The 25,541-nt window shown below is 41.9% G+C and overlaps 1 protein-coding gene across 4 annotated transcripts; it reads left to right on the forward strand.

The window, feature by feature from the left end:
• Positions 1-8,023: 8,023 nt before the first annotated feature.
• HEBP2 (heme binding protein 2) lies at positions 8,024-24,766 on the forward strand. Of its 4 annotated transcripts, none has more exons than XM_053289320.1 (5): positions 8,024-8,047; positions 11,340-11,415; positions 13,539-13,674; positions 16,910-17,090; positions 21,062-24,766. In XM_053289320.1, exons 2-5 carry the CDS (start codon positions 11,341-11,343, stop codon positions 21,237-21,239), a joined length of 570 nt encoding a protein of 189 aa, XP_053145295.1. In that variant the 5' UTR covers positions 8,024-8,047; position 11,340; the 3' UTR covers positions 21,240-24,766. The 4 variants fall into 4 exon arrangements, with proteins under 4 accessions (XP_053145295.1, XP_053145299.1, XP_053145290.1 ...); XM_053289324.1 differs by lacking the exon at positions 8,024-8,047 and adding an exon at positions 10,738-10,979 and having other exon boundaries at positions 17,009-17,090; XM_053289315.1 differs by lacking the exon at positions 8,024-8,047 and adding an exon at positions 10,741-10,990.
• Positions 24,767-25,541: the final 775 nt, after the last annotated feature.

A 25,541-nucleotide genomic window follows, 5' to 3' on the forward strand; every position in this document is an offset into this window, starting at 1 on the left:
ACAAGGAAATAGCTACAAGCACAGAGGAGCTTCAAGTAATTAATATGTTTAATTGTATCATATTTTTTTAAAGTTGTTGCACAGACAACAAAATAACTCCACTAGATTGCTACACAGGATGAAAAGAAGTATAAAACTAACGTTGTACCGCAGACTTTTCTCCACTAGGAGACAAAGAGCTATTTTAGCTAAATCTGAGATATGTAGACTACTATCAGCTCGGATGAAAAACAACCATGCTGGAGATATTATACTTATGCACAGTGTAATATCTGTGTGAAAGGGCTTTTTCATTTTAAAAAAATGCACTAACTTCTTGGACACTTAATGAATGTTAAGAATAATCAATGTATAATCTTTACAAAGCCAAAATGTAATAACAAACAATCTGAAAAGGGAGGCCTGAAAATGCCTATTCAATCAATCATTCAGTCCATCATAATGTTCTGCAGGTTGTCATTGTGGCCCAGGCCTTATGTGATTCTTCCGACAGCTGTGAAGGTCTGAACAGAAGTATAAGGGGTCTAAAAACATTCAACTACTCTCAACAAGAGAGACTTTTGGCAAACAACAGCAGGAAAAGAAGTTCATGCACCAATATGGTGAGATGAGATCTTTAAATTATTTCACATTGTTTTCTACTTTTAAATAAAGAAAATGCAAGCCCTTTAACCATGCAGTTCTGGGCTTGGGATGGAATAAATCTAGTAAAATATCACACAATAAAGTATAAGAAAACACCTTCTGATTTGCTTTTTTGCTTTTTAACAATGGCATTATATTACTTTGCCAAATAGTGTTAGGAAAATGCAGTTGTTATAGGGACAACCTGCACACAGCAGGAATAAAAGCAATTCCAAAGGTACGTAAGAACTTAGCTAATAATCCCATACTTGCCAACCTGAATGGGAAAGTAGGGCCACATTGGCAGGTATGTGATCCTACCATACAAATATGCCTTCGAAAAATTTTATACTGTGAATTCTTTACCCTTCAATTATTGTATATTTGCAGACAAGAATATAAAAAGCATTGTATCTAGTGCAGAGGCTCTTTAATTTTTATACATGTACGATCATTTTCTTGTGCCTGGCAGTATTACATAGGACACTAGCACAGGCATGCATGGAGAGGAATTAACAGACAAAGATTTAGCTTTTTTTCCTAGGATGTCAAAAGATCTAAAGCCAGTATTGTTACCAGTTACTGAGGCTATTCACACGAGCGCGCAAAACCGGGCTAAGGGAGCCCAGCCCAGTTTTGCATGCTTGTGTGAACCACCAGGTTCCGGCCCGATCCCAGCGGCTACACAGCAGCAAACCCTCCTAAATCGCCACCATCTTAAATGGTTAAGGGAGCGACTGCTCCCTTGACCTCATTTTTAAAACTATGTCTCATTTTTTAAAATTGTGTGGCACACTCGGGTCGGAGGGGATCCCCCATAATGCACTGCGCACTTGTGCGGTGCCTTATCAGCACTCTGGGGCAGGGTGACATACAGCGGCACATCCTGGCACCCCGGAGCTCAGCCCACCCATGGAAAAGAGCTTGGTTATCTGCGGGGAGGGTGTCAAACCCGTTCTCCATGCAGACCTCCATGGAGCTCTTCTCACCGATCGTGAGAAGAGCTCTACTATGTCAGCTATAGGAGAGAAGTCCCAGCAGGGAAAGCTTTTATTTTTATTTTTTTACATTTTATATCCCGCTCTTCCTCCAAGGAGCCCAGAGCAGTGTACTACATACTTAAGTTCCTCCTCACAACAACCCTATGAAGTAGGTTAGGCTGAGAGAGAAGTGACTGGCCCAGAGTCACCCAGGAAGTAGCATGGCTGAATGGGGATTTGAACTGGGGTCTCCCCAGTCCGAGTCCAGCACTCTAACCACTACACCATGCTGGCTCTCTTAAGCCTACTCCCAACCCACTCCCTTTTACCATATTCCTACCTACATAATATTGGTTTACTAACTGTTAGAATGTTCACTAGATACATTCATATAGATATTTGTGTGTGTTCGTGTGTACAAGAGAAGGACAGGAAAACAAAGAGGTAGTTCACAACCATATTCATCTAATGCCCAATTTCAACCATATGTAATGAATTTTGAAGGTCAAATTACACATCAGAGCCTTAATGCAGTACTCATCAACAGAGACAAGATTGTCAAGCAAACCACTTAAAAAATACCACCGCAAATGGTCATGTGAATTGAACCAGGCAGAACTCATTTCCTGCTGAGTTTATATTTACCTGAAGTGAATTCAGACCTGTATTCATTCAAGTGTAAACTATGATAATTTCCAGGTATAGAAATCATTTCGTATGGACAAAACAAATGTTGACTCTACACCAAATAATTAGTTCTGCTGCTTGGGTTCACCTATAATGTTGAATCAGCACCATAACAATGACTTAAAACTGTGTCAGCATGTGACTGACTTGATCCTGTTGCCAGTCTTGTGGCTTACTGATTCTTAGTAGTAATGGTTTATGGAACAACTTATGGAGTCAATAGGCCAGTCTTATTTAAATGCAAGACAATCAACACTTAGATAAGATTATTAGGCTGTGCAATGAAGTAATAAATATCAAGGTAAACTAGTATTTTAAAACTGCAACTAATCTGCAATTCTGCTATGTTTACTCTATCAACTAAGAAACTTTCTGAAAGCCTAGTATTCTTCAAATATGAAACAAATTGATGTTTACATAAATATAGCTGTTAAGAGCATGGAAGATCCACTACTTTCAATGGCTAGCCCATTTACTTTGCTGGAGAAAGCAAATAAATATGAGAAGAAGATTCCATATGCCCATCTGCTAACTAAACTGAATTTAATGGGGCAGCTCTGGCACACACAAGAGCTTGATGGGCATTAAAGCAATGACATTTGTTTAAACTTTCAGATTCTTAAAAATCTGACTGAGCTTCAGGCTAGTTCACACAGTTCTCCCAATCTATGAACTCAACATACCATGGCACTCAATTGCAAGCTATGGGCTCATGCCTGTGTGTAAAACTCTACAGATGATTGGACATGCCTTACTGACATAACTTGGCCCCACACACACACACACACACACACACACGACAAAACATATGGATAGGCCTAAACATGTATGGACATAAGCACAAATCAAAATTGATTCTGCAGGAATGGGGGGAATATATCCCACTGCAAATATACTCTCTATACCTGAGGGATTTTGTGAACCAATCCATAGTGAATTCTAGAACTAGCTACAAATGGAGGTCTAGAAGTGAATAATCACCAATTCTGAATACTGCTGACATTTTGTTGCTTTTAAGACTGCTTTAATTTTTGTTTCATTGTAATTCAATTTTTGTAAGGTATCCTAGAAGCATACTGAATGACAGTGTGTAGATCCATAAACAATAAATTCTCTGCCTATTAACAGTGGCCCATTTTCATCAACTATATTATGAAGCCTAAGCACTATCTCTTTTGAAGAAAAAGAACTGCTAGACTATAATTGTTCATTTGAAAGCTATTTTCATATGTTGCCCCTAATCTTTGAATATGTTTCCTCTAATCTTTGAAAAATCCCATATATAGGATCAAATATTACTACTGTCTAGTCTGTGCACTTGTAGCAAAATAAACTTCAATGCTAGATTTCATTCTTGCTGTAGAATGGGGAGCGACAGAGAATAATTCAAATTATGTATGACTGGCTTCCTTGATGATTAATTCACTTACAGATTGAAATCTGTAAATTATATCATTTACAGTCTGTAGTTGGAATGCAGGACCTGGCAAGCAATCACTACTGAATATTTTTCACTACCTACCATTATTTAGTTTTAAAAAATTCTTTCCAAAACTCATTTCATTCTTATCTATAAAAATAATATGAAATCTAGCAATTCATACTATAATTTTTATAGGGATGGAGCCAAGAATTTGATCAGCTACCACTATGACATTCAGTGAGTTCATGGCCAGAGATAAGGGATAGAATATGGACTAGATGAAATCAGCTATAGTTTTTAAGAGATATGACAGAAGTATCATAACCCTTGAGACCTGTTCCTTCTGTCATTGGTTAAAGAGCATATTTTAAGCATGACAAACTCCTAAAGGAGGACAATGGCTATGCACAATGGTGCCTCTATCATGCCACCTTCAGCTCTTAAACAAAACAAAGCAAAACAAAAACAAAAACCCCAAATATCTTACTCCAGCCTTGCTTTCTCAGGTTCAGGTATGACACCATAGCCGGTGTCCCAAAAATTTATTGTTAAATTTTTATACCGCCTTTCATTAAAACAATTTCAAGGTGGTTTACAAAACATTTAAAACAATAAGACTATAAAACAGTCACACAATAAAAATATTAAATTGGAATATAAAAATATACATCTAATTAAAAGTTTAAAAAACATACACAATAGAAAATACAGAGCAATAGCAACAAAAACAACACTCATATAAAAGCTTCGATAAAAAGCCAAGATTTCACTTGTTCATACAAACAGCTCATACAAAGTAGGGAAGTGCACGAACCTATTCGGAGGCCCTTTTACGGGCCTCCAAACAGGTTTGAACACCGGGGGGGGGGGTGTTGAAGTTCGATGCTGGGGGGGTGCTGCTTTAAAGGTGGGGGAGGGTACACTTATCACTCCCACCACTTTTCCCCCGCCGGCACTCATTGCCGGTAAGAACCTTCATGGTAGCAGTGTACCTCCCTGCTGCCCCTTTCCCCTCCGCAGACGGAAGTGGCCAGAAGTACCGTGTGCGCATGCTCACATCGTATGCGCGTCGTACTTCTGGCCACCTCTGGCCGAGGAGGTGGAAGGGGAGGCAGGGAGGTACGCTGCTGCCCCGAAAGATTTTACTGGAAACGAGTGCTGCTGGGGGGAAAGCGGCAGGAGGAGTAACTGCACCCTCCCCCACCTTTAAAGCAGCACCCCTTGGCGTCAAACTGCCCTGCCGCGGTTCCGTGCATATCCCTAATACAAAGGGAAGCAAGGCACCCCAGGATGCACATGATTAAAATATCCAGCCAAACACAAGATTATGCTTATCTGGGGCTTCCTATTCTGCCCACTGCACACATGCCTCTGTTGCAAGGGCCAGGAGCCAATGGAGGCTCCCATAGACCCTAAACGAGGCTTCCCAACTAATTATTTATTAGGCTGTGCCACACTTCAGCCAATCAAAGGCGAATATTCATTAGCATAGCCCCCTGGCAATAGTTTTTCTCTCAGCACCAGGGAAGCTTTTTTAATGGAAATGGAGTCCTCTAGAGTCCCAGTGCCATCTTGAAAAGTGCATTTAGGATGCTGGGAAATGTAGTCCTTCCCAGCACTTTGCCCATAAGTCACTGAACGGAAGTCAGCACAGTGAGAAATAGCTCTCACATTGAACATCTTTTGCCAAAGCAACCACTACTTAAAAATAGTGAAGATCATAAGCGGTTATTCTTGATAAGAAGAATGATCAATCTCTCTTCAGACTGTCCACATCTCTTTTGAAGCTTGCAAGGTGGGGGAAAAGGGAATGAAATTTATTTCTGTTTCAGTTTATTACCTGAGGAACTTACAGCTATGCCATGGTTCAATTATTACACATTACATGGTGCAATTATTACAAAATTCCAATAGTTAATGTTTGTGCAAGGGAGAACTAGTAGAAGTCCTAAACTATAATGCTATCATATTAACCATCCAGCATTCTGAAACTTCCTAACAGGGAGAGGGCTACACAGGAGGACGAAATCAGGGATGAAAAGCAATAACAGAGAACATGCCAAGGCCATAGGTAAGCCTCTTAACAAACCTGCTTTTCCCTTCCTAGTTTTCCAATCTCCATTTATCTCTCAACCTACTTAATTCATTTTTATGTTAGCTACTCAAAAGGTAATACCAAAACTGCAGTATTAATTCTATATAGGGACTCTTTCAGCCCCTCAAACTGAAGCAGGAATGTGTATCATTCCTTAGTAATAATCTCAAATAAGTATTTCCCACCATTACAGAGTCATTTAAAAGAGAACAAACCTATCAAACAGTATGGGTCTAGTTTTCCCAAACATTTGAGGTGGCAAACCCGTGTCTGTATTGTACACATTGAAACTATAGGCAGGGTTTCAAATGACTGAATGCTCTTCAATTAAAAAAGAAAACTTCTGCAATGAAAATTACCATATCAGGAATAAGGCTAGGCTAAGATCCGTCCCCACTGACATCTAGTTTTCTATATGAATGCCATTTTTTTGTATGAGGCAGCACAGGCACATGAGGCCCTACCCACAGTCTGACGTGCTGCGGGCAGACACAGGATACCACTTTCATTTGCTGTTTATGAGGGCCAAACTACACGTTATACAGCATTGTATTAAACTCCCCCCCCCATGGTTTTTGTTTAGTTGTTTTAATGAAAATCACCTGCATTAGGCTGATTTTCTGCACGAGGCACAATTTTGAATAGAGAACTAGCAAGGGGGGAGCTAAAAATGTGCAAATACAATCTCGGAAATCTGTGCTGGGAAGCTGTGGTTGTAGCCATGAAGGCCCAGGGCTCATATTACATTATTTAAAAAGTGCCACTGACAGTAAGGGACACAGCAGAACTACAGCAACAGAAGAGTGCTTATGCAGACATACAGCTGCCCTCTTATTCCTAGAGTGCTAAGCCGGTACTGCGCTCCTTGTGTGGAGCTACAAGGAAGTCTAGCACTACCAGAAAGAAGAGCTGAATGAAAGGACCTGCATAATGCCACATCAGTATGACACCGCATTGAAATTGGTAATGATCAACGCGCCACATTTCTTTTGCTTGTTCTCTGGTCTCTCTCCCATCCCCTGTACAGGATATTATAATAGTTTAGCATATTACAGAGCCATTCTTCAGCTACATGACCTTTATGAACATAATTGTCAAAGCTGCTGCATAGATTTAGCCAGCTTAATGCTTAAATTGTGTGCCACGTAGCTCTGGAGCAACTACAGTTTAAAGAGCATCAAGCCTTTTTAAAAAACACACACAAAATCCACATACTAGATATTATCTCTACATTGACTAATTCCTCTTAAATCTTATTTTCATTTATGTCTGGCCCTTCATTTATAAAAGCAGATGCAAAATAATTGCTTAATATGTCATGGACTTCTTATCCTCTGGTTCTAATTCCCTGTCACTCTGTCTTACCCTGGATGATCTTTTCCCTCTATGTTTGTGTGCTGTATATATGCTTTGAAAGCTTTTTAGAGAGTTATCTTACTGCTTTAAACTGCTTTATTGGACATTGCCTATGCTACCAGTATGCCCAGCACCCCCCCCACACACACATTTAATAAGGTGTTTACTCCATCCAACACTCGAAGCCCAGAAAGTGTTATAATAAGATGGTGGAGGGCAAGTGTGCCAACTGGCAATTCCACAATACCACAAATGTATCACAACCCTGCTGACATTCTCTATCCTATTTATCTGGAGCTCCTGGTTCCACAAGATAAGATCATTTCTAGGAACCCAATGTAGCCAAAGCTTCACACTCAGCACCGCAGTCCAGCTCACTGATATCATACCATAGTGGGGTTTTATTTTTATTTTTTTTAATGAATTTTCACAGAAGAACATGAATTTAAAAAGCCACTGTTAAACCATGCAGAGAGATACTTTAAGCCTTTAGTAGAAGACAAATGATATAACAGAGCAATACTTCACTAAACATATATTCATGTTCAATACAATTTAAATAATTTTAGAACTGATACTTACATTTAATAAGCAGCAACTTGTTGCATTTCTATATGTTTTCTTCAAGGGTTCAGCAGCCCTTCCTCTCACTTACAGGAAGAGTCAGAACAACCTCCACTCCAACTGACTCTCTCATTTTAGTCTCTGCTCCTTCTATTGGCCCCATGAAGCCTGCAAAGGGAGCTGGGCTAAGATGAATGGGAGTGGGGGCTTGTTTCAAACCTTTGTAGACTTCACAAGAAAAAAAGCTTGGAAAAGAAGTGCAATAGATGGATTTCAAAAGTAGATGAAAGGAAGCTCTCTCAGTTGACCTTCAACAAGGTATGTTCTTGTTTAGTATTTAAGAAGGCAAATATAGACCTCTTCAAAGTTAGTTCTCTTCCAGGACCTGGAAATGGAATCATAGAAATGGAGGGGACCTTGTAGGCCATCTTGTCTAACCCCCCCTGCCTGGTGCAGCAATTCAGAGCTAGAGCATCCAGCCTCTTCTTTATTCCCCAGATTCATTTGAACATTTCCAGCAAAGGAGAGCCCACCAGTTCTCTAGGCAATTGGTTCTATTGAACTAACATTCTCATCAAGAAGTATGTCCTAATGTTCAACCCAAATCTCCTCTCCTGGAAGCCTTTCTCTCTGGGACATCAGAGAACATGTCTTCAGCCTCTTCTGTCTGACAGCCTTTCAGGTATTTCAGCCTCCTCAGAGTGAGGAAAGTAGTACTGTGAGCCTTGTGAGGAATGCTTTATTTCTATTTCTACCCTGCTTCCCTCACCAGGCATCATAGCTGTCTCAGTGGCATAGCCACCATAGGACGAGGAAACAAATGTCCCTGGGCTGCAGGGAATGCATAGTGCCCCTGCTGCCCCCCAGGCCACCCCTTGTCCCCTAGGGCACACCCTGCCTTGATGTACAGTACCCCACACTGGCTATGCCCGTTCCACCTGCATCAGCACCTGCATCACCAGAGGAAAGCATGCCTGGTGGCAACAGGGGGTGCAGCGGTCAGCATGCATGGCCCCATTCTGTCCCAGGGCTGCCATCAGCCTTGCTACGCCTCTGCCAATGGTATTCTAAGCAATACATCTGGTGGAGCCAAACATAGTGGAAAAGGCATTTGCTGGGGGTGGGGGATGCTGAATTTATTGAGGAGGAGCAGGATGGTTAGAGCCACAGAGGAGCAAAATTACCCAGATCCTTTAGGAGAGGAGAGCTGGTCTTGTGGTAGCAAGCACAACTTGTCCCCATAGCTAAGCAGAGTTTGCCCTGGTTGCATCTGAACGGAAGATTTGATGTGTGAGCACTGCAAGATATTCCCCTCAGGGGATGAAGCCGCTCTGGGAAGAGCAGAAGGTTTCAAGTTCCCTCCCTGGCTTCTCCAAGATAGGGCTGAGAGAGATTCCTGCCTGCAACCTTGGAGAAGCCGCTGCCAGTCTGTGAAGACAATACTGAGCTAGATAGACCAATGGTCTGACTCAGTATATAGCAGCTTCCTATGTTCCTCAGGTTGAGAATAGAGGCAGACAGGAATGGGGAGGAGTCATGTAAATAAATAAATAAAATGACTCCCCTTTCAATCTGCCTCCTTTCTCAACCTGAAGGTATGGGTACTTTTACTCCTTTATGGCTCTAAGTATTTATATACAGCTCCATATAAAATCTCAGGGTGGGTTACAACTTAAACAAACAACAGCCAAAACCTAAAAATAATATAAAACAGATTAAAATTACCATAAATAAAACTGTAAAACCTTAAAACGCCATACACTAAGAGCCTGATGAAGCAGGTGTGTCTTCAAAAGTAGTTTAAAAACAAACAGAGATGGAGACATTCTAACAGCGTTTGGGAATATGTTCCAGAGCATCAGGGCAACTCTCGAGAAGGATGCCACCAAGCAAGCCAGTGGCAACCTCAACTGGACCTCCCCCGATGATCTTAATAGGTGGCGGGGCTCATAAAGAAGGCAGCACTCTCTTAAATGTCATGAGTTTAAATGTTTAAATTTCTTTTTAGAATGTGAGCCCTTTGGGGACGGGGAGCCATCTTATTTATTTATTATTTCTCTGTGTAAACCACCCTGAGCCATTTTTGGAAGAGCGGTATAGAAATTGAATTAATAATAATAATAATAATGAGTCTGGGTGAAATTTCCCCCCTACTCTATATGTTAAAAAGAAAAAGGTGCAGATCCCTAATGTTGGGGATCTTGTGCCAGGGAGCTGTGATTGGCTGGTGCATGTATACTGCATATTTGGAGATGCAACTCTCCCATTCACATATTACATGTTTACTCTGGCAAACAAGAGTGTGCTACTTGCCTTGCCATGTAAATGTGAGAAGCAGCACTTGAAGAGCCTGCTCTGGAATCCATAAAACAAGTCCTTCAGTCGCTTTTGTTCTGTGAAAATCGGTGTGGTCAGAGACTTAAACATGAAAACATCAACAAATTGTGGTCTGTAACTATGCTGAGAGTCACTCCTTTTACCGTTATCAGTAGTTTCTTCCACACTTCTGGCTGTCTGGAGAGTTGCTAGGTAGGGATAACATTCTGCCTTTCAGTCCCAGGGCTGCCTCAGAAACAGCCTCGCCTGAGGCAAATCACGCCTCCGTACATTCTATACTATACTACTGTTTCCAGCTGCACTACTTAAGGGTATTATATGTCCTCACAAAGCAGTGTAATGGTGTGGGAGTGAAGAGGAGGGAGACATGCTAATTCCCTCTGTTTCAAAGAGTTCTTTTCATCGCTCCCGTAGGCATATGACAATGTGCCATGAGCTCACTTTTTCATTCCCCAGAGCCGCTCTGCCTGCACAACAAGCGACATCTGACACCAAGCACCGCTGCAGGGCGAAAGGACGAGTGCATGCCTTCCCCACCCACCTCCCCAACCAGCAAAACAGCCGCCTCCTTCGCTCTAGCTGGAAGCCCCTAGAATCACCCCACGTGCGCAGCTGTTTGGAACGTCTGCAACTCCAGCATGGCCAATCAGGAAGCTTCCTGTGGGCTGACTGGAAGGGAAGCCAAATGGCCCCCGAATGCCGCCAGAAGCCCCAACTTTTTTGTTTGGGGGCGAGGGGTTATTCTCCCCCCCCCCACACACACATCAATATGCAGGCCCCCCCCTCCGGGTGTTTCCCACTCTACAGCGGGCGTCGTTCGAAATGTTATTACACAAGCCTCTCTTGCCTTCTGCAAGCGCTTGAGTTAGGAAAAGAAGTTTGCTTCGGACGGTGCTGCTGACAGAAAAGCAAGGCAAGCAGAGGGTAACTGCGTTTGAGGGGAAGTGGGCTTTGGAAGGCACAAGGGAAGGGAGAGGCTGTGTTGCGCCTGCAGTCCTGATGGGGAGGGGAGGATTGCCAACTTTCTTTGTGGACAGAGAATCTGGGCCTTTAACAGCTGCAGGACAGCAAAAAGCAACGGATGCAGTTTCTTCTAACATTGCTGCTCTATCTTGGGAAAAGCTGCACCTGTTGAATATCTGGAGCTTTCCCCAGGGTCTGTGTTTTCCCAACACAGAACCTCTGTTAAATGAAATAAACCAGCCGTAAGGAAGGGAATATACTGCAGAAGTGCCTCAGGGTGTCTATAACTTTGCTCCTTTTCTTTGTGCAGGATGCTGAAGACCATAAAACAAGCACTCTTCTCCACTGGGCTTGAGATGCCCAAATGGACAGCACTACCAAACCAGGTGATCTGTGTTTAAATTTCTGAATAGATTCCTTTAATCTCAAATGTGAAGTACTGATTCCCTCCATAATGAGGAAAAGAACTACACTTGCTTAAAGGAACTCTTTGCATTATTATTACTTCATGTGTTTCTGAGCTGAAAACAGGTTGTGGGTAAAAGCCCCATAGGTGACATATTCCTTTGAGTGCAACACTGGAACAGGGTGCAACTAAATCCAGGATGCAACTGTCACTAAGATCAACTTAGCTATCACTAACAAATTGTACCACCAGTTTGTGTTCAGGCAAATGTAGCTATCACTGGAAGATCCGCAGAAACAGATACTGATTATTGTAGGGAAGCAAACAACATTAAAGGGGTAATGCAAACCTTCCCTTTCCAACACTCATACATTTTTTTTAAAAAATGTCTTTTCTCCAATATGATATCTACACTCCATACTGCTGGCCCCCACACTGGGTGTGCAGTGACATATACAGGGGAAGGACTTGATTGTTCATTAGTTGAGAGAAGTCCTCTTAACTGTATTTGTTTAAACATATTGAAACAAATGTGTTTAGGATCAGGATGCATCAACTAACGTTACAAGTTTTTAAATGAACATTATACTTTCAAAGGCAATGATAAAAGGTACTCTGAACAATATAACAATGTAAATGGATTTTAAACAACCCACTATAGATACGTGCCTTATTGTTGTAGAAAATGAACCTCAAATAAGCATCTGCATCTAGTTTTAAATATTGTAATATGTACTCCATTTAGCAATGTACTGTAAATACTTCTGAAAACTGCAATTATCATAGAATTGTTTAAAATTCCTTTCTTTAAGATACCTGAGATGGACCTTCTTTGATACAAACATTGAACACCAGAATGTTTGTTTGGGAGCTTAATAAAAGAAAGTCTTTTTTTAAAAAAACAAATTTACATTAAAAAAAATTATAGGTAGAGGTTATTTTTGTTAATAGTCTGCTATCATAGCAGAAGTATGGTTTTTCAGCTTTGGTGGACCAGGTACCACTGGAGGAGAGCTGGTCTTGTGGTAGCAAGCATGAACTGCCCTCTTTGCCAAGCAAGGTCCACCCTGGCTTGCATTTGAATGGGAGACTGCATGTGATCACTGCAAGATATTCCCCTTAGGGGATAGGGCTGCTCTGGGAAGAGAAAGAAGGTTCCAAGTTCCCTATCCGGCGTCTCTGAGATAGGGCCAAGAGAAACTCCTGCCTACATCTTTGGAGAAGCTGCTGCTAGTCTGTGCAGACAGTACTAAGCTAGTTGGACCAATGGTTTGACTCGGTATAAGGCAGCTTCCTATGTTCCTAAGAAAGGCCAAAGAGATATAAGCCAGGAAGGATGGTGTTCACACATTGATTTGATGAAACCAACGAAATATTTGTCTACTGCTCCAAAGAAGAGTATCTGCCAGTAGAGTATTGCTACTGTACAGCTTCAGTCTTGTGAAAACTAGCTTAGGAATAATGATTTTGCACAGCAGACATATGTAAAGGTCTCCTGACTTTTTTTTAAAAAAAATGAAAAGTAGGCAGAGAGTGTGATTGAGAATGAAGGAACTGTTTTTCTGTCCATAGAGGGGAATTAATTGAATGTTACTCCCTGTAGGCGTAAAAACAGTTGGAGTGGGAAGAGATTTTGAGTGGGGAAATGACAAAAGCGGAAGGGTTAAACAGCCCCCCTCATTTTTGCCACCTCCCTCTACAATTTCAGCCTCCCATTGTTGCTTTTCCTTAAAATGCAGGGGGGGAGGGGAGAACAAACTACTACATACATCTGCTATGGGATGTCTAGTTTGGTTCTAAGCTCTCAGCCTGACTTCCTTCTGAGTATCGAATTGGTCTGCAGAACAGCAGTTGTAAAGGATTTTGGCAAGATAAAATTTAGAGAAGCGATTGGATTTGTATTTTTGTATTTAGATTAACAAAGACAAGAGACCAGTACTTTCATGGGTCTTTCTGTTGTCTAGAGTTAAGAAGGAGCACAACTTAACACCCTCTGTTTCTCGGCTATTGTTTTCAGCTACTTTTCAAAAGTTTAGTATTGCATACTGTTAATTATGCAGAATATATAGAATGAAAACGATCAGGTATGTTGTCTCTCTTTAGGCACCTGACTATGAAATTCGACAGTATGAACCAGCCAAATGGGTTTGTACATCTGTTAAAACAGTGGAGTGGGATTCAGCCATCAATACTGGTTTCATGAAACTATTTAACTATATTAAAGGCAAGAATGAAAAAGGTAGGATATGTTTTGCTTTCTCTTTATTTTGCTTCAGTCCATCTCCTCTCTTTGGAGAGAAAGCACACATGATTCATGGTGCCCTGAAATGCGCTAGATGTTTAGCTCTCATTGTGCACATTTTGTATGACATGAGTGGGCAATGTATGGCCTGAGGCTCATGTGTAGACTTCAGGGTGCATTTGTTTCCTTGGGCTTCTCCAGAACCCCTGCAAATCCCAGGTCCTGGTCTGAAACAGAGCAGATTTCTAGGTTTGTAAAGCTTCTGAGATACATATAGATTCTTATATTGACAAGACTTGATGCACCAGATGGATAATTCAAACATGCCACATTAAAAGCATGAATGCTCATTAGTTGAATTTAATCACTATCATAAATTCAAGGACAATATAGAAGTATGTCTTAATCTAACCAAATTATATGCACTTTTCTCACATAATCATGGTTACAAAAGACTAAATCCGTCATTGAAATGTGCTCTCCAGGCGAGCATCTGAATAGCAAACTGTCAGGCGGGGTGTCAAACTGAGGCGCTCCAGCAGCTGCTGGCTTACAAATCCCTGTCTACGGGCCACTGTGACTGGGGATGGTGAGAGTTGTAGGCCAACAGCAGCTGGAGGGCTGCAGTTTGACACCCATCTATGGCAAAGGGATTGATTGCTGATGCCTTCTGAGTTCAGGAGGAGTGACAATCATACACCCATTCCTGTGCTTGAAAATATAAATCTACTACTGCCAATTCTGCTCTTGGCTTCAGAAGCTTCCCAGGTGAAGAAAAGCAGTGGGGAGGGAGCTGGAGGCTATGAGAATAAATAATTGCCTTCAGTAACTTCCTGAAGTTTATTTATTTATTTTACATTTTATATCCCGCACTTCCCCCAAGGAGCCCAGAGCGGTGTACTACATGCTTAGGTTTCTCCTCACGACAACCTTGTGAAGTACATTAGGCTGAGAGGGAGTGACTGGCCCAGAGTTACCCAGCTAGTTTCATGGCTGAATGGGGATTTGAACTCAGGTCTCCCCGGTCCTAGTCCAGCACACTAGCCACTACACCATGCTGGCTCTCATAATCGATGCAGTAACATAATCTCATAAGTTGACATAATCGGTGCAGTAACTTTAGCAGGTAGGCATTTCAGATTCTCAGGGATTTGTTTGTGTTTTTGGAAAGGAAGGATCAGGGAATGGAAGATAAGAATAATGAGATTCCCTGTTCACACTGAAGTCCCTAGCACTCTGGGATAGAGGAGGAGAGCACTCTCTCTCTCTTGTATTGAGGTTCATGGAATTTATAACTGGACATCCCTAAACTCTTATTGGACATGTGAAAACACTGACACAAATTAGATTTAGATTTAATTAGATTTAATTAAATCTAATCTGCACTTAGATTGCAATCCTATGAATATTTACCTGGGAGCAAGCCCCATCAAAATCAATGGGACTTACTTCTAAGTAAACAACCTGAGGTTATTTGCTGTAATCTCGGAACTGAAGAACTAAACCTATATGCCAAGGGGAGGGGGCATGGGGGGAATCTAACTAGGGATGTGCACGGACTGGTTTATGCACTCTTGGGAGGCGGCGGGGGGCGTTCTTTAAGGGTCAGGGAGGGTGACCTTACTTGCCCCGCTGCCTTCCCCCGCTAGCACTCTCCTCAAAAGCGTTGGTGTGAGGCTGCAGCGTATCTTCTTGCAGCCCCGTTTGGCGTCATGACATAAATGGCAGACGTGGGTGTGTGCCATATGCACGCGCGCCTGCCATTTACATCATGACGTGGAACGGTGCTGCAAGGAGATATACTGCAGCCCCGCACCAATGCATATAATTGAGGTGTAGCTTAGGAGACTGTTGCTTTAAAAAGTCATGTATGCCACTTTGTGTATATAAGCCCATGCATTCACATAAAGGAGCTCAGTGGATGATAGCCTACGACCAGTATTTCTGTACAGTAAATGAGAGAAGAGCCATACATCTGTGGTTTGAGTATCCAGGCATGAGTTGTCTCTGAACTCACATCAGAATCCAAGAAGCCAGAGTTCAGCTTTGGCCTTTAGCTACTGAATAGTTCCCAAAGGAATGCAATTGCCCTTCATGCTGGCTGGCACAGCTTTCAAGCCCAGTGTCCTGACCTGGACTCCTGGAAGTGCTGCTACTGCTGATCCCATGAATAAGCAGATGGTTTATTTAACAGAAAAAACCCCACTGGTTATTTATTCTAATTGTATGCATTTGTACTTGAATTGAATCAACCAATAGAAGAGCTTGATAGAGAGGAAGAATACGGAGTATGGGAGGGGTGTATTTCTTGTGTTTGATGTTGGGCCATTGTGTAGATGCAATGTTAGAACACTTTCAGAGGTTTATTTTCAGGTAATAAACCGCCCATGTGAGCTCAGTAAGTGGGAAGCAAGGGTTGTCAGGGTAGCCTGAACTCTGAAACTGAAAGACCAATTTTTTTCCTGCTTTAAAAGTTTTTTTTAAGTGATCTTGAACTTATGGGTTTCTACTAAAACCGGAAATGTTGTTTTAAAAAAGGGTACCCAATTTTTTTCCACCATACAATGGGAAATAGGGCCATAGCAACATAAAGCCTGTGGTCCTCTCTGGTCAGCAAAAGCTTATTCCCAAACCTGTGCTCCCCACACACTGTGCCATACTGCAGCTTACCCAAAGGCTGGTTCTTCTGAGGGTGGGGGAGTCCTTTGGCTAAAGGCAGATGTAACATGGAAATTGAGCTCACAGGGAATCCTCAGGTTGTGGTGTAAGCCTCCCTTCCTCCCAGCTTTGTGACTGAAATGACAGCTGTACATCCCAGCAGAACTAACATAGGCTCAGCAGTAAGTCTCTCTGTGCTTTAGGTAGGTCATGTGCCTTCAAACAAACAAACAAACAAACAAACAAACAAAAAACCCACCCCTTCTAAATGTGCAAGATTGTTTCTTGGAAGAGAGCAGTTTCTTGGTGACATCATGGGTAGGTGGCCAACCGGCACTATGCACAAATGACTTGTGCTTGAAATTTGTAGAGCTCTGTTTTCCTGAGGCTGATGTTGGCAAGGAATAAGTACATCTGAACTATATGCGGCATGGGCATTTTTAGAGTAGCCTTGCTGCTCTATAAACATTGTGTGCATCTTCTACCCTGTTTTAACCCATCTACTTTGTTTTAATGTGTTGGTAATGTGGTACATGCTCTGCTGAAACGACTAATAACACCTCGCCTCTTGCAGGAATAAAGATAGATATGACTGCTCCAGTGACTTGCTATGTGCAGCCAGGGGCTGGTCCATTCTGTGAGTCCACCACAACGGTTTCTTTTTATGTGCCAGCTCAACACCAGGCAAATCCACCTAAGCCCACGGAGCCAGATGTCTTCATTGAAAATAGGCCAGCAATTACTGTGTTTGTCAGGTAAGCATTAGCTCAAGTGCCTGCAAACTACAGATGGTTGTTCACATACTGCAGAGACTACCAAATGCATTGTAGCACGACATGCACACAGAGATGATCTTTCCCCCAAACTTTGGGGTGCTGGTCCATGGCCTCCTGCCTCAGTGGCGGGGGGGGGGGCTCCAAATGTCCTGGGAGGCCTCCCCAGAAGCCTGCCATCTCCCCACCAATCTCTGCCATTTTCTTTATAAAGCTTTTTAGTTTCTTGCTGGCGGGGGGGTGGATGGGGGTTTGCCAAGCAAGCCTCCCCCGTGGTAGTGGTGGGCTCAGAGGCTGGTGAGGGGGGCTCCATATGTCCTCCTGCCAATGCCACAAGCCCCCATCTGTCTTCATGCAGTGTGCAGGGCAGGGCGGCCAAGGCAGCAGGCAAGCTGCCTCCCTCCAAGTTCGCACAGCTTCTGTGGATGGGAAGGCAAGAGGGGGGGCCCCAATGTCCCCCTGCAGTGCCACAAGCCCCCATTCTCTCTCTACATGGCATGCAGGAGCCGGGGGTGGGGCAGCTGAGCCTGTGTGCTTGCTGGACTTCCTCCCTCCCCGGCAGTGCTGCTGTTCCCAGCTGGGACCTGTGTGCTGACTCGCTCCTCCATGTGAGGAGAGGAGAGGCTGAGACTAATAGGAAAGCACAGCAGCAGCAGCGAGAGGGAGTGGTTGGCTGCCTGGAGGCTGTGCTGGCTTCATTGATTGTTCCTGCTGAGCTGACTGACTGAGGTGGGGGGGAGGAGGAGGAAGGTAAAGAAACAACATTTTTTCAAGTAAACAATATGGGTGTGGGGACAAGTGGAATGGGGGAAATGCAAAAAGAGGGAGAGGGGGTGAGAAACGGGTGGGGTGGGCTGCGTTGTTACTGCTGACTCAGAAGAAAGACAAAGGTAAAATAAACAGGTATTTCAAAAAGTAAGTATTGCAGTAGAGATGACAAGTGCAATGCATGTGAATTGAGAAAACAAATGAAAAATCGGCGAGATGAGAAAGGGGTAGTTCAAGCGGACAGGGTGGGGGCTGGTGGAAGCAAGGTATGGAATGGTGAATGGAGGAGAGGGAAGAAGGGAAAGCAGGATGAAGAAGGAACTAGAAAGTAAAGGGGGAGCCAGCCAGGCACAACAATAAAGAGGGAAAAGGAAGGACACAGAGGCAGCAGTTCAGTGGAGTAGAGGAGTAAGATCCCCACTGCGATCTTGCAGGCTGAGTAATCCATTTGATAAGGGGCTAAAGCTGCTGAATAAATGATTCTTTAAAAAGATGCATCAAAATAAGACTGCAAATCAGTTGATGGGGATTTTTAAGGCTGCCTTTTTGCAGTGTTCCCTCTAATTTCCCCCATCTTTCTGTGGAAATTAGTTTTGTTCTGGGTGTCAGTGTCAAGACAGTGTGCATGCATGTGTATTCAGAGCGGGGCCTTCCTGATTAAACTTGGGTGGAATCTAAAATTAGCTGAGCAGACATAGAAAAACTTGTGTGCATGTGCACATGCAAAAGCCTTAGAGGGAACACTGCTCTCCTGCCCTTTAAATGCTTACTTATTTTTAAATCCTAAGAAACTGTGGTGACTCCAAGTATGCCATTCTGTTGTCTCATTTGAAATCAAATTAGTGGGTATATTTTGTCTAAACTGAATGCTGGTAGGTGACTTCTCTTTCTGTTTGGCATAAATGGCATTGAATGGGATGAATTTATTGGGAGTCGCGTGGCTGAAAGTCAGCATAAATATGTTGTTTGCACATGTATTCTTGTCATGACACTTGTATCCTGCCCTTCCTTTAAGTGGCTCAGGGTTCTGTTTGTTATGATTCTTTCTTCCTACTTCTGTTCTTACTACAATCCTGTGAGGTGGGTTAGGATGAGAGGAAAATGAGAGCAAAGCTCATTCTGCACATGGATGAAAGAAATTAGAGGGAACACTGATCCTGAGAGCTGGCTGACATCTAAAGCACAGGGTGGAAGAGGGGGAGAATCAGAGCAGAGAGGTTGCTGTGTTAAAAGAAATGGACAAAGAGCCCTGTGGCACGTTAAAGCATAAGCACAGTACATCAGCATAGAGTCTTGTACATCTTTACATTCTTGCAAATTCAGTTGCTTAAATTTTAGATCCTCTAGAGGCAAAGGCAGGGGCTCGTTTAACTTGTGTGGGGGTGGGGGGCACTGCAAAGGCCTTTAGGTCCAGGCTCCAGAATTACCTAGGTGCACCACTGTACACAGTGCATGTCAGCCCTCATGCAAAAAGTGTTCAAATGTAGTTGTGTGATAGTACACCCAATACTTCCAATGACTGTACTATCGTTTAACCACATTTGTGTGATTTTTGCAGGAGCACACTTGCACAACTGTATGCATGTTGCTTTTACGACGTGCACAAAGGTTTGCACTTTATGTGAGCCTACACATTTACATGCACTTAATTCGGTTCAAACTAGATTACACACCAGTTGCATTCTTTTCCCCTGCATTTTTGGTGTTTTGTTTCTTACCTACAGCAGCTTCCGTATGTTGTGAGCCTGAGCAGAGGTGATTTGCATTTAAACTAATCAAACTTAAAATAAAATAACCACTGCTGTATTATGTCTAGTTTGGCCCTAAAAATTACTTCAGGACAGCCACCTTTTCTATGATAACACATCCTGGAAAATGTGTCTGATAACTTCGGGTTGCCCCCTTGAGGTTGTTAAAAGTTGTACAATGTATTTCTCACAGGTTTGATTAGGTTAATCTGGTCTTTTCAACAAAGTGCTAAAACAAATTTTTTTTAAATGGACTTTTAAAAGATATTTCCCACACTGATTGGAGTGATTTTGCTCCCAATCATTTTACTGCATGGAGTTGTAAAAATCACAACTGCTCTTTGGCCCATTGGCTTGAAATGTCTTTCCAAAGCTACAGACCTGCACACTCAAAGCTGCCTGTTGCACCTTCTCCTCTCCCCTCCCCTAAAACTAAAGTTCATTTTAAAAGGCAACACAGGGACCCCCTTGAGTGTGCAATATTCTCATGTGAACATACCATGTGTGTAAAGATCAGCAGCCATGCGTACACTGTACATTCATTTAACATAGTTTGCAAACAGGGCTACTGTTGCTTGCAGTTCTGGTTTGTAGGATCACTCGAACCACAGGCACCTGACAAGGAGGGAACATAGCTTGTTTGTGATCCAACAAATTATCATCTGAACTAGGACAGTGGCTCTTATGTAGACTAAATAGCATCATGTAGTCGCTGCAATGTTAAGAGCTGTTCCTATCACTCGGGTCCCACAGCAGCACATCAGAAATGCACAAAACCATACTTCATAACCATACTTCATAGTGGGTGCAGCTTATGTGAAATCATGGTAAAGTGTTGTTTAAAAAAAAAAAAAACTCATGCAAATCATGCCAATTGTATGTACAGCTCCTACATGGAGGTGCTGACTCACTGAAAGGATGACTCAAAAGTGAATGGTTCTTAAATGTGAGCTCAGCACACCTGTTCACTCAGCAACCGTGAACTGGTGCATTGAGTAGCTTACTGTGCTCCCAAATGGGAGCACCTCCACATCACTGCTAGTGCCTGCAAAGGAAGTTTGAGAACATGGGAGCAGTTTTCAGGTGGGGGCCACAACCACCAGGTGTCCACCAGCCACCTCTCTGCAGTTAAGATTCATTATGCAATGTTTGAATGATTCCCTTGTTACAGCAACCAGAATTAATTTAAACATAAATAAAATTGCTCCCTTGGAGTATTGCATGTGAGAAATAAAAGTGTATTAGTTTGTCAAATACCTTTAAAAAATAATATTTTAGTAGATTATTGTGGGGGGAGGGATTTCAGCAAACAAGTTCTGAGTGTTGATTTTGTATGGCTTGGTGAGATGTTTTTCCCCCCGAGACAGCCTCAGGACACCTAGGCAGTAACCCTGGCAAGTGGCAAAACAAACGGTCATATTTCTTTTATTCCAACAGATCATTTGGAGGATTTGCCAAGGCCAAAAAGAACCAAGAGGAAATATTGGCACTTGCTGAAAGCCTGAAGCGTGATGGGAAAGCTTTTCAAGAAAGAGTCTATTATAGTGCTGGTTACGATAGTCCATTTAAATTGCTGAACAGACACAATGAAGTATGGCTTATCAAGAGAAGCTAAAATCCCAGCAATGCAGATTAGTCTAACAATTTTCTTTTAACAAAATAACTTGTTTCTAACAGATTAGACATTTTAATGTATTTTGCTCCAATATATTTTCCTACTCCTCTTACTACATATGTCTGTGCCTTGAAATCTTACTAGTGCCAATACGAAATAGAGATAGAGGTGCTATAGCATGGCTTTGTGTGCAGCCACACATTTAAAAGCAGAGATAGCACTATTCAGACAGGGGGGAAAGGAACACTGTATTTGTGTACTCAGAAGTCCCACTCCCAACACTGTCGTGCCTGGAAGCCTCATCTTCACTGTACTGCTCAAAGTTATTGTGTTTGTCTGAAGAGGCAAATGCCATAACCATGACTGCAGCCATTTCCATACACTGAAGGTTGGGGCACCAAGCCTCCTGATCATAGCAGTGCAGTCATGCTTACAGTGTTTGCCTGAGACAGTGAGTAGCACAGCAGGGACAAGGCTTCCAGGTGCATCAGCGCCGGGGGCAGGACTTCCAGGCACATTTAGGAAAACGGTACATAAATATAGCATCCCTTTTCTGTGCTATCTGAAAAGGACTCAGGTCATGGCACTCAAGTGAATACCAGTGTGTGACATAAAACTTGTTTATTGAAAATGTGACTCTTCATTTCCAAAGGACTAACTGCTACAACTCCATAGAAAGTAGCAGATTGCAAATAAACTCAAAATTGTCACCTAGGTTTCTAGACCCCTATAAGGAAAGGATTATGGGTTAAGTACATTGTCACATTTCAAAGGGTCCCCAGTGTAGCCTCTGGCATGCCACTCCAAGAAAAATTATTGAATGCTCTTCAGGCCTAGGACACTCCCTTAAATGGGTGAAGGGTCTTGACTCATGTATGGCTGCTCTTGCATACCAATGTGTTGTATCTACATATATAAAGTCATTTTGTGTTATATCTAAGCATAGCTAACTTACCAAACCTGCAGGAATCATTTCTGATTTTCACAGTTTTAGTATTTAATTCAGATGGGATTGCTAGTTTGTTTAATTCAAGTCAAACTGATGCTTTTGTTGAGTGTTTAAATCTACACACGTGGCTCTTGAGCATCTCAGCATATGGAATCTGGCTTCTGCTCTTTTGAGTTTGATATTGTACTCCTGCCTTTATTTCTCAAGTCATACCTTGTGTAAATTTCTTTAATGGCAACCTACATTGTATGATTGATCAATACAATAAGATGTAACACAATTTGACAATTAAAATGTCAAATTCCCATTCTTATAGATAATATGGAATGAAGTACATTACATGGACAAAACTGTATAATTTTCCAGACTGTTTCCATAGGACAAGTATCTGTTTCCACTTATGAAACTATAAGACACTGTGTACTTTGGTGCTGTGTAAATAAATGGTGGTATTCTCAATTTAGATAATGTAACATGGAGTCCAGCACACACACACTTCAACAGACAATTGTGAAACTTACCACTTGACTGATTAGAAGATGGATTAAAGAATGATTCATTATTGACCCTACAGCTTGTATCACTATTGTTAGCTAATTTGCTACTGTCCTTATGCCACCCTTCCACATTTATCGTGTACATACTATTGTGTGGAGCTAGAACATATCCAACTGAAAAATGAGAAATATATGCAATATACAGGAATTTATTATCTAATAAATACCTGGTGGCGCAGTGGTAAAACTGCCGCCCTGTAACCAGAAGGTTACAAGTTCGATCCTGACCAGGGGCTCAAGGTTGACTCAGCCTTCCATCCTTCCGAGGTCGGTAAAATGAGTACCCAGAATGTTGGGGGCAATATGCTAAAATCATTGTAAACCGCTTAGAGAGAGCTCCGGCTATAGAGCGGTATATAAAATGTAAGTGCTAGTGCTATTGCTAATATAAAGGGACACTATTTATTTGCAGATTTAAAGATTGAACTGTAAAACTGTCTCAAGCTAGAAAAGACCTGGTTGACAGTGTCATGCTTCTTACAGCTGGCTTATGCTAACACCTAGGAGGCCTTCTCTACTAAGCAACAAAGATGAGCTTTGTTGTAAACATGCATCCATTTGACAGGCTGTTGGTGATTACAAAAGGTAAATACTGTCCATGGTAAAAGATGAAATGACAAGAGGAGATATTGTACACTCTTATTCCTCTTCAGTATCCTTCACACTTGGCTGCAATAATTATTGGTGGTCAGTAATGTCTCTCCCTTGCTAATATGAGACATTAATGGTCTTTAGGGTGTATTTATATTGGCACCTGTGACATTTATTGCTAACAAATGAATGGAAAATACTAGCGTCTTTCCTGTCACCTACCTAACAAATATCAGCAGCTTTGTTCAATCACAGAGAATGACACACAGTTACTTAATTAACTGGTATTATATCCATATGTCCCTTTTGTCATCAGTGAAATGTTTCACTAATAAAATATATTTCATTCAATAATCTCATCTTTGCTCCCCTCCCCCCACCAAACAAAAAACCTCAGAAGATTGGAATAGCTGTAGCTGTTAAAGATCATAAGGTTAATACATTTTATAAGGTGCTTCCTGGAAGCAAAAAAGCACTAATTCGTTGATTGCCCTCATTTTGTACATGTTCTGTGTCTTAATGTGCTTAAAGCCATAATGTCAGTAGAGGTAAGAATGGCAAGATCTATGTAGTTTCTGAAAAATAAGAGTGCAGGATTAAAGAAAATATCTAGAGAAGATTCAAAACAATGTCTCTGGCAACACCTTTATCAACATAAATAGTATGGCATGTTTCATACCATAAAATTTTAATGTGAATACCTCATTTATCTTTGACTTCCTGTGTATCAGATGCCAAAGTGCAGCTCAATAGTAAGTGATATTACCACATGATTTTTTACTTGCATTATTGAAATATTAAGATCTACAGGATTAGAGGATACTAAAAAAACCCACTCCAAATACTTTATCTCTGCTGGCTTAATCTACACAAAAAGAAACTTATGGAAACGTGGAAGAGGTCTCTGAGTGATAAAGCATTTTCCAACTTTAAAAGCTCATAACCAGCTTCCCTGGATCTCTGGTTTTCCAAGCCAGCCATTCAGTATTATGTGATGTTTACATTATCCATCATATTTGCTATTCTGTCTTTGACAAATAGAGGGCAACAGCTAGACTAACTTGTCTTCAATGACTTTAGTTATGACTAACCAATTTGGATGTTGCCCACTGAAAACAAAGACACAAGAAACAGCAGTAGGAAAATGCACAATACCTTGCATATAAAATTGGTCAGACATTTTTAGTTAATAATTAAAGGTAAGGGCAGCATGCCACTTCTAAGGTGTCTGTCAAATACTGCCTTTGTATAAATGGAGCCCACCATAGTCCCCATGTGGGGTTTGCTAGAAGAATTAAGCAGGCCAGTGGCTGCAAACAGTTTAATATGGAATGTATGTCAATTTTTACACTTAAAACTTTTAATTGAACCTCTTGGAAAAATCTGCATAAAGTACCTTCCTTCTTCCATTAAAGTTTTCTGTAACTTGATTTCTAATTATTTGAGACATTTAGAATTTTTCAGGTCTTATATGCAGCACATTCACTTTCCATGATCTATTATTGTCCCCTGTTATATACTGAACATTTTTGCCTGCTTCATATGTCCCTTACATTTATACTAATTTCAGCATGGAGCACAAGGCAGCCTACATGGGATACCCAGGTTGTCACCATCCAGGCATATACCAGACCTAGACCTGCTTATTTTCAGCAAGGTGGTCACATCCTGTGCCATCAACCTAAAAGTCCTGGGATACTGTACTATCTTCCAGTCTCTTGTAACCCAAAGTATTCTCAGCTAAGAGATATTTACAGAATGAAATCCTAAAACAGTTTCCCAGCTTTCCAATAGCTAAGAGACATTTTACTCTTGTCCCCAAAAGAGTCTACCTTTGGAGAATGTTAAAATTAAGAATTGTCTGCATTCAGAGGAGTTAACTCTGTTTCTGCCTGAGTCATTGTTCCTGGGCTTGCTTCTTCCAATCATAAGAATATATGAACAGCCCTGCTGGATCAGGTCCAAGGCCCATCTAGTCCAGCATCCTTTTTCACACAGTGGCCCACCAGATGCCTCTGGAAGCCACAGGCAGGAGTTGAAGGCATGCCCTCCCTCCTGCTGTCACTCCCCTACAACTGGTACTCAGAGGTATCCTGCCTTTGAGGCTGGAGGTGGCCCACAGTCCTCCAACTAGTAGCTGTTGATAGACCTTTCCTCCATGAAGTTATCCAAACCCTTCTTAAAGCCATCCAGGTTGTTGGCCAT

Source organism: Hemicordylus capensis, chromosome 1 (genome assembly GCF_027244095.1).
Source record: "Hemicordylus capensis ecotype Gifberg chromosome 1, rHemCap1.1.pri, whole genome shotgun sequence".
NCBI lineage: Eukaryota > Metazoa > Chordata > Lepidosauria > Squamata > Cordylidae > Hemicordylus > Hemicordylus capensis.

Bases quoted from the DNA above. Each gene is read 5' to 3' on its own strand.
- HEBP2 (XM_053289320.1), top strand. From the start codon at position 11,341: ATGCTGAAGACCATAAAACAAGCACTCTTCTCCACTGGGCTTGAGATG. The intron at 11,416-13,538 runs GTGATCTGTGTT...GTCTCTCTTTAG, and splicing joins GGACAGCACTACCAAACCAG to GCACCTGACTATGAAATTCG. The intron at 17,091-21,061 runs GTAAGCATTAGC...TTATTCCAACAG, and splicing joins GCAATTACTGTGTTTGTCAG to ATCATTTGGAGGATTTGCCA.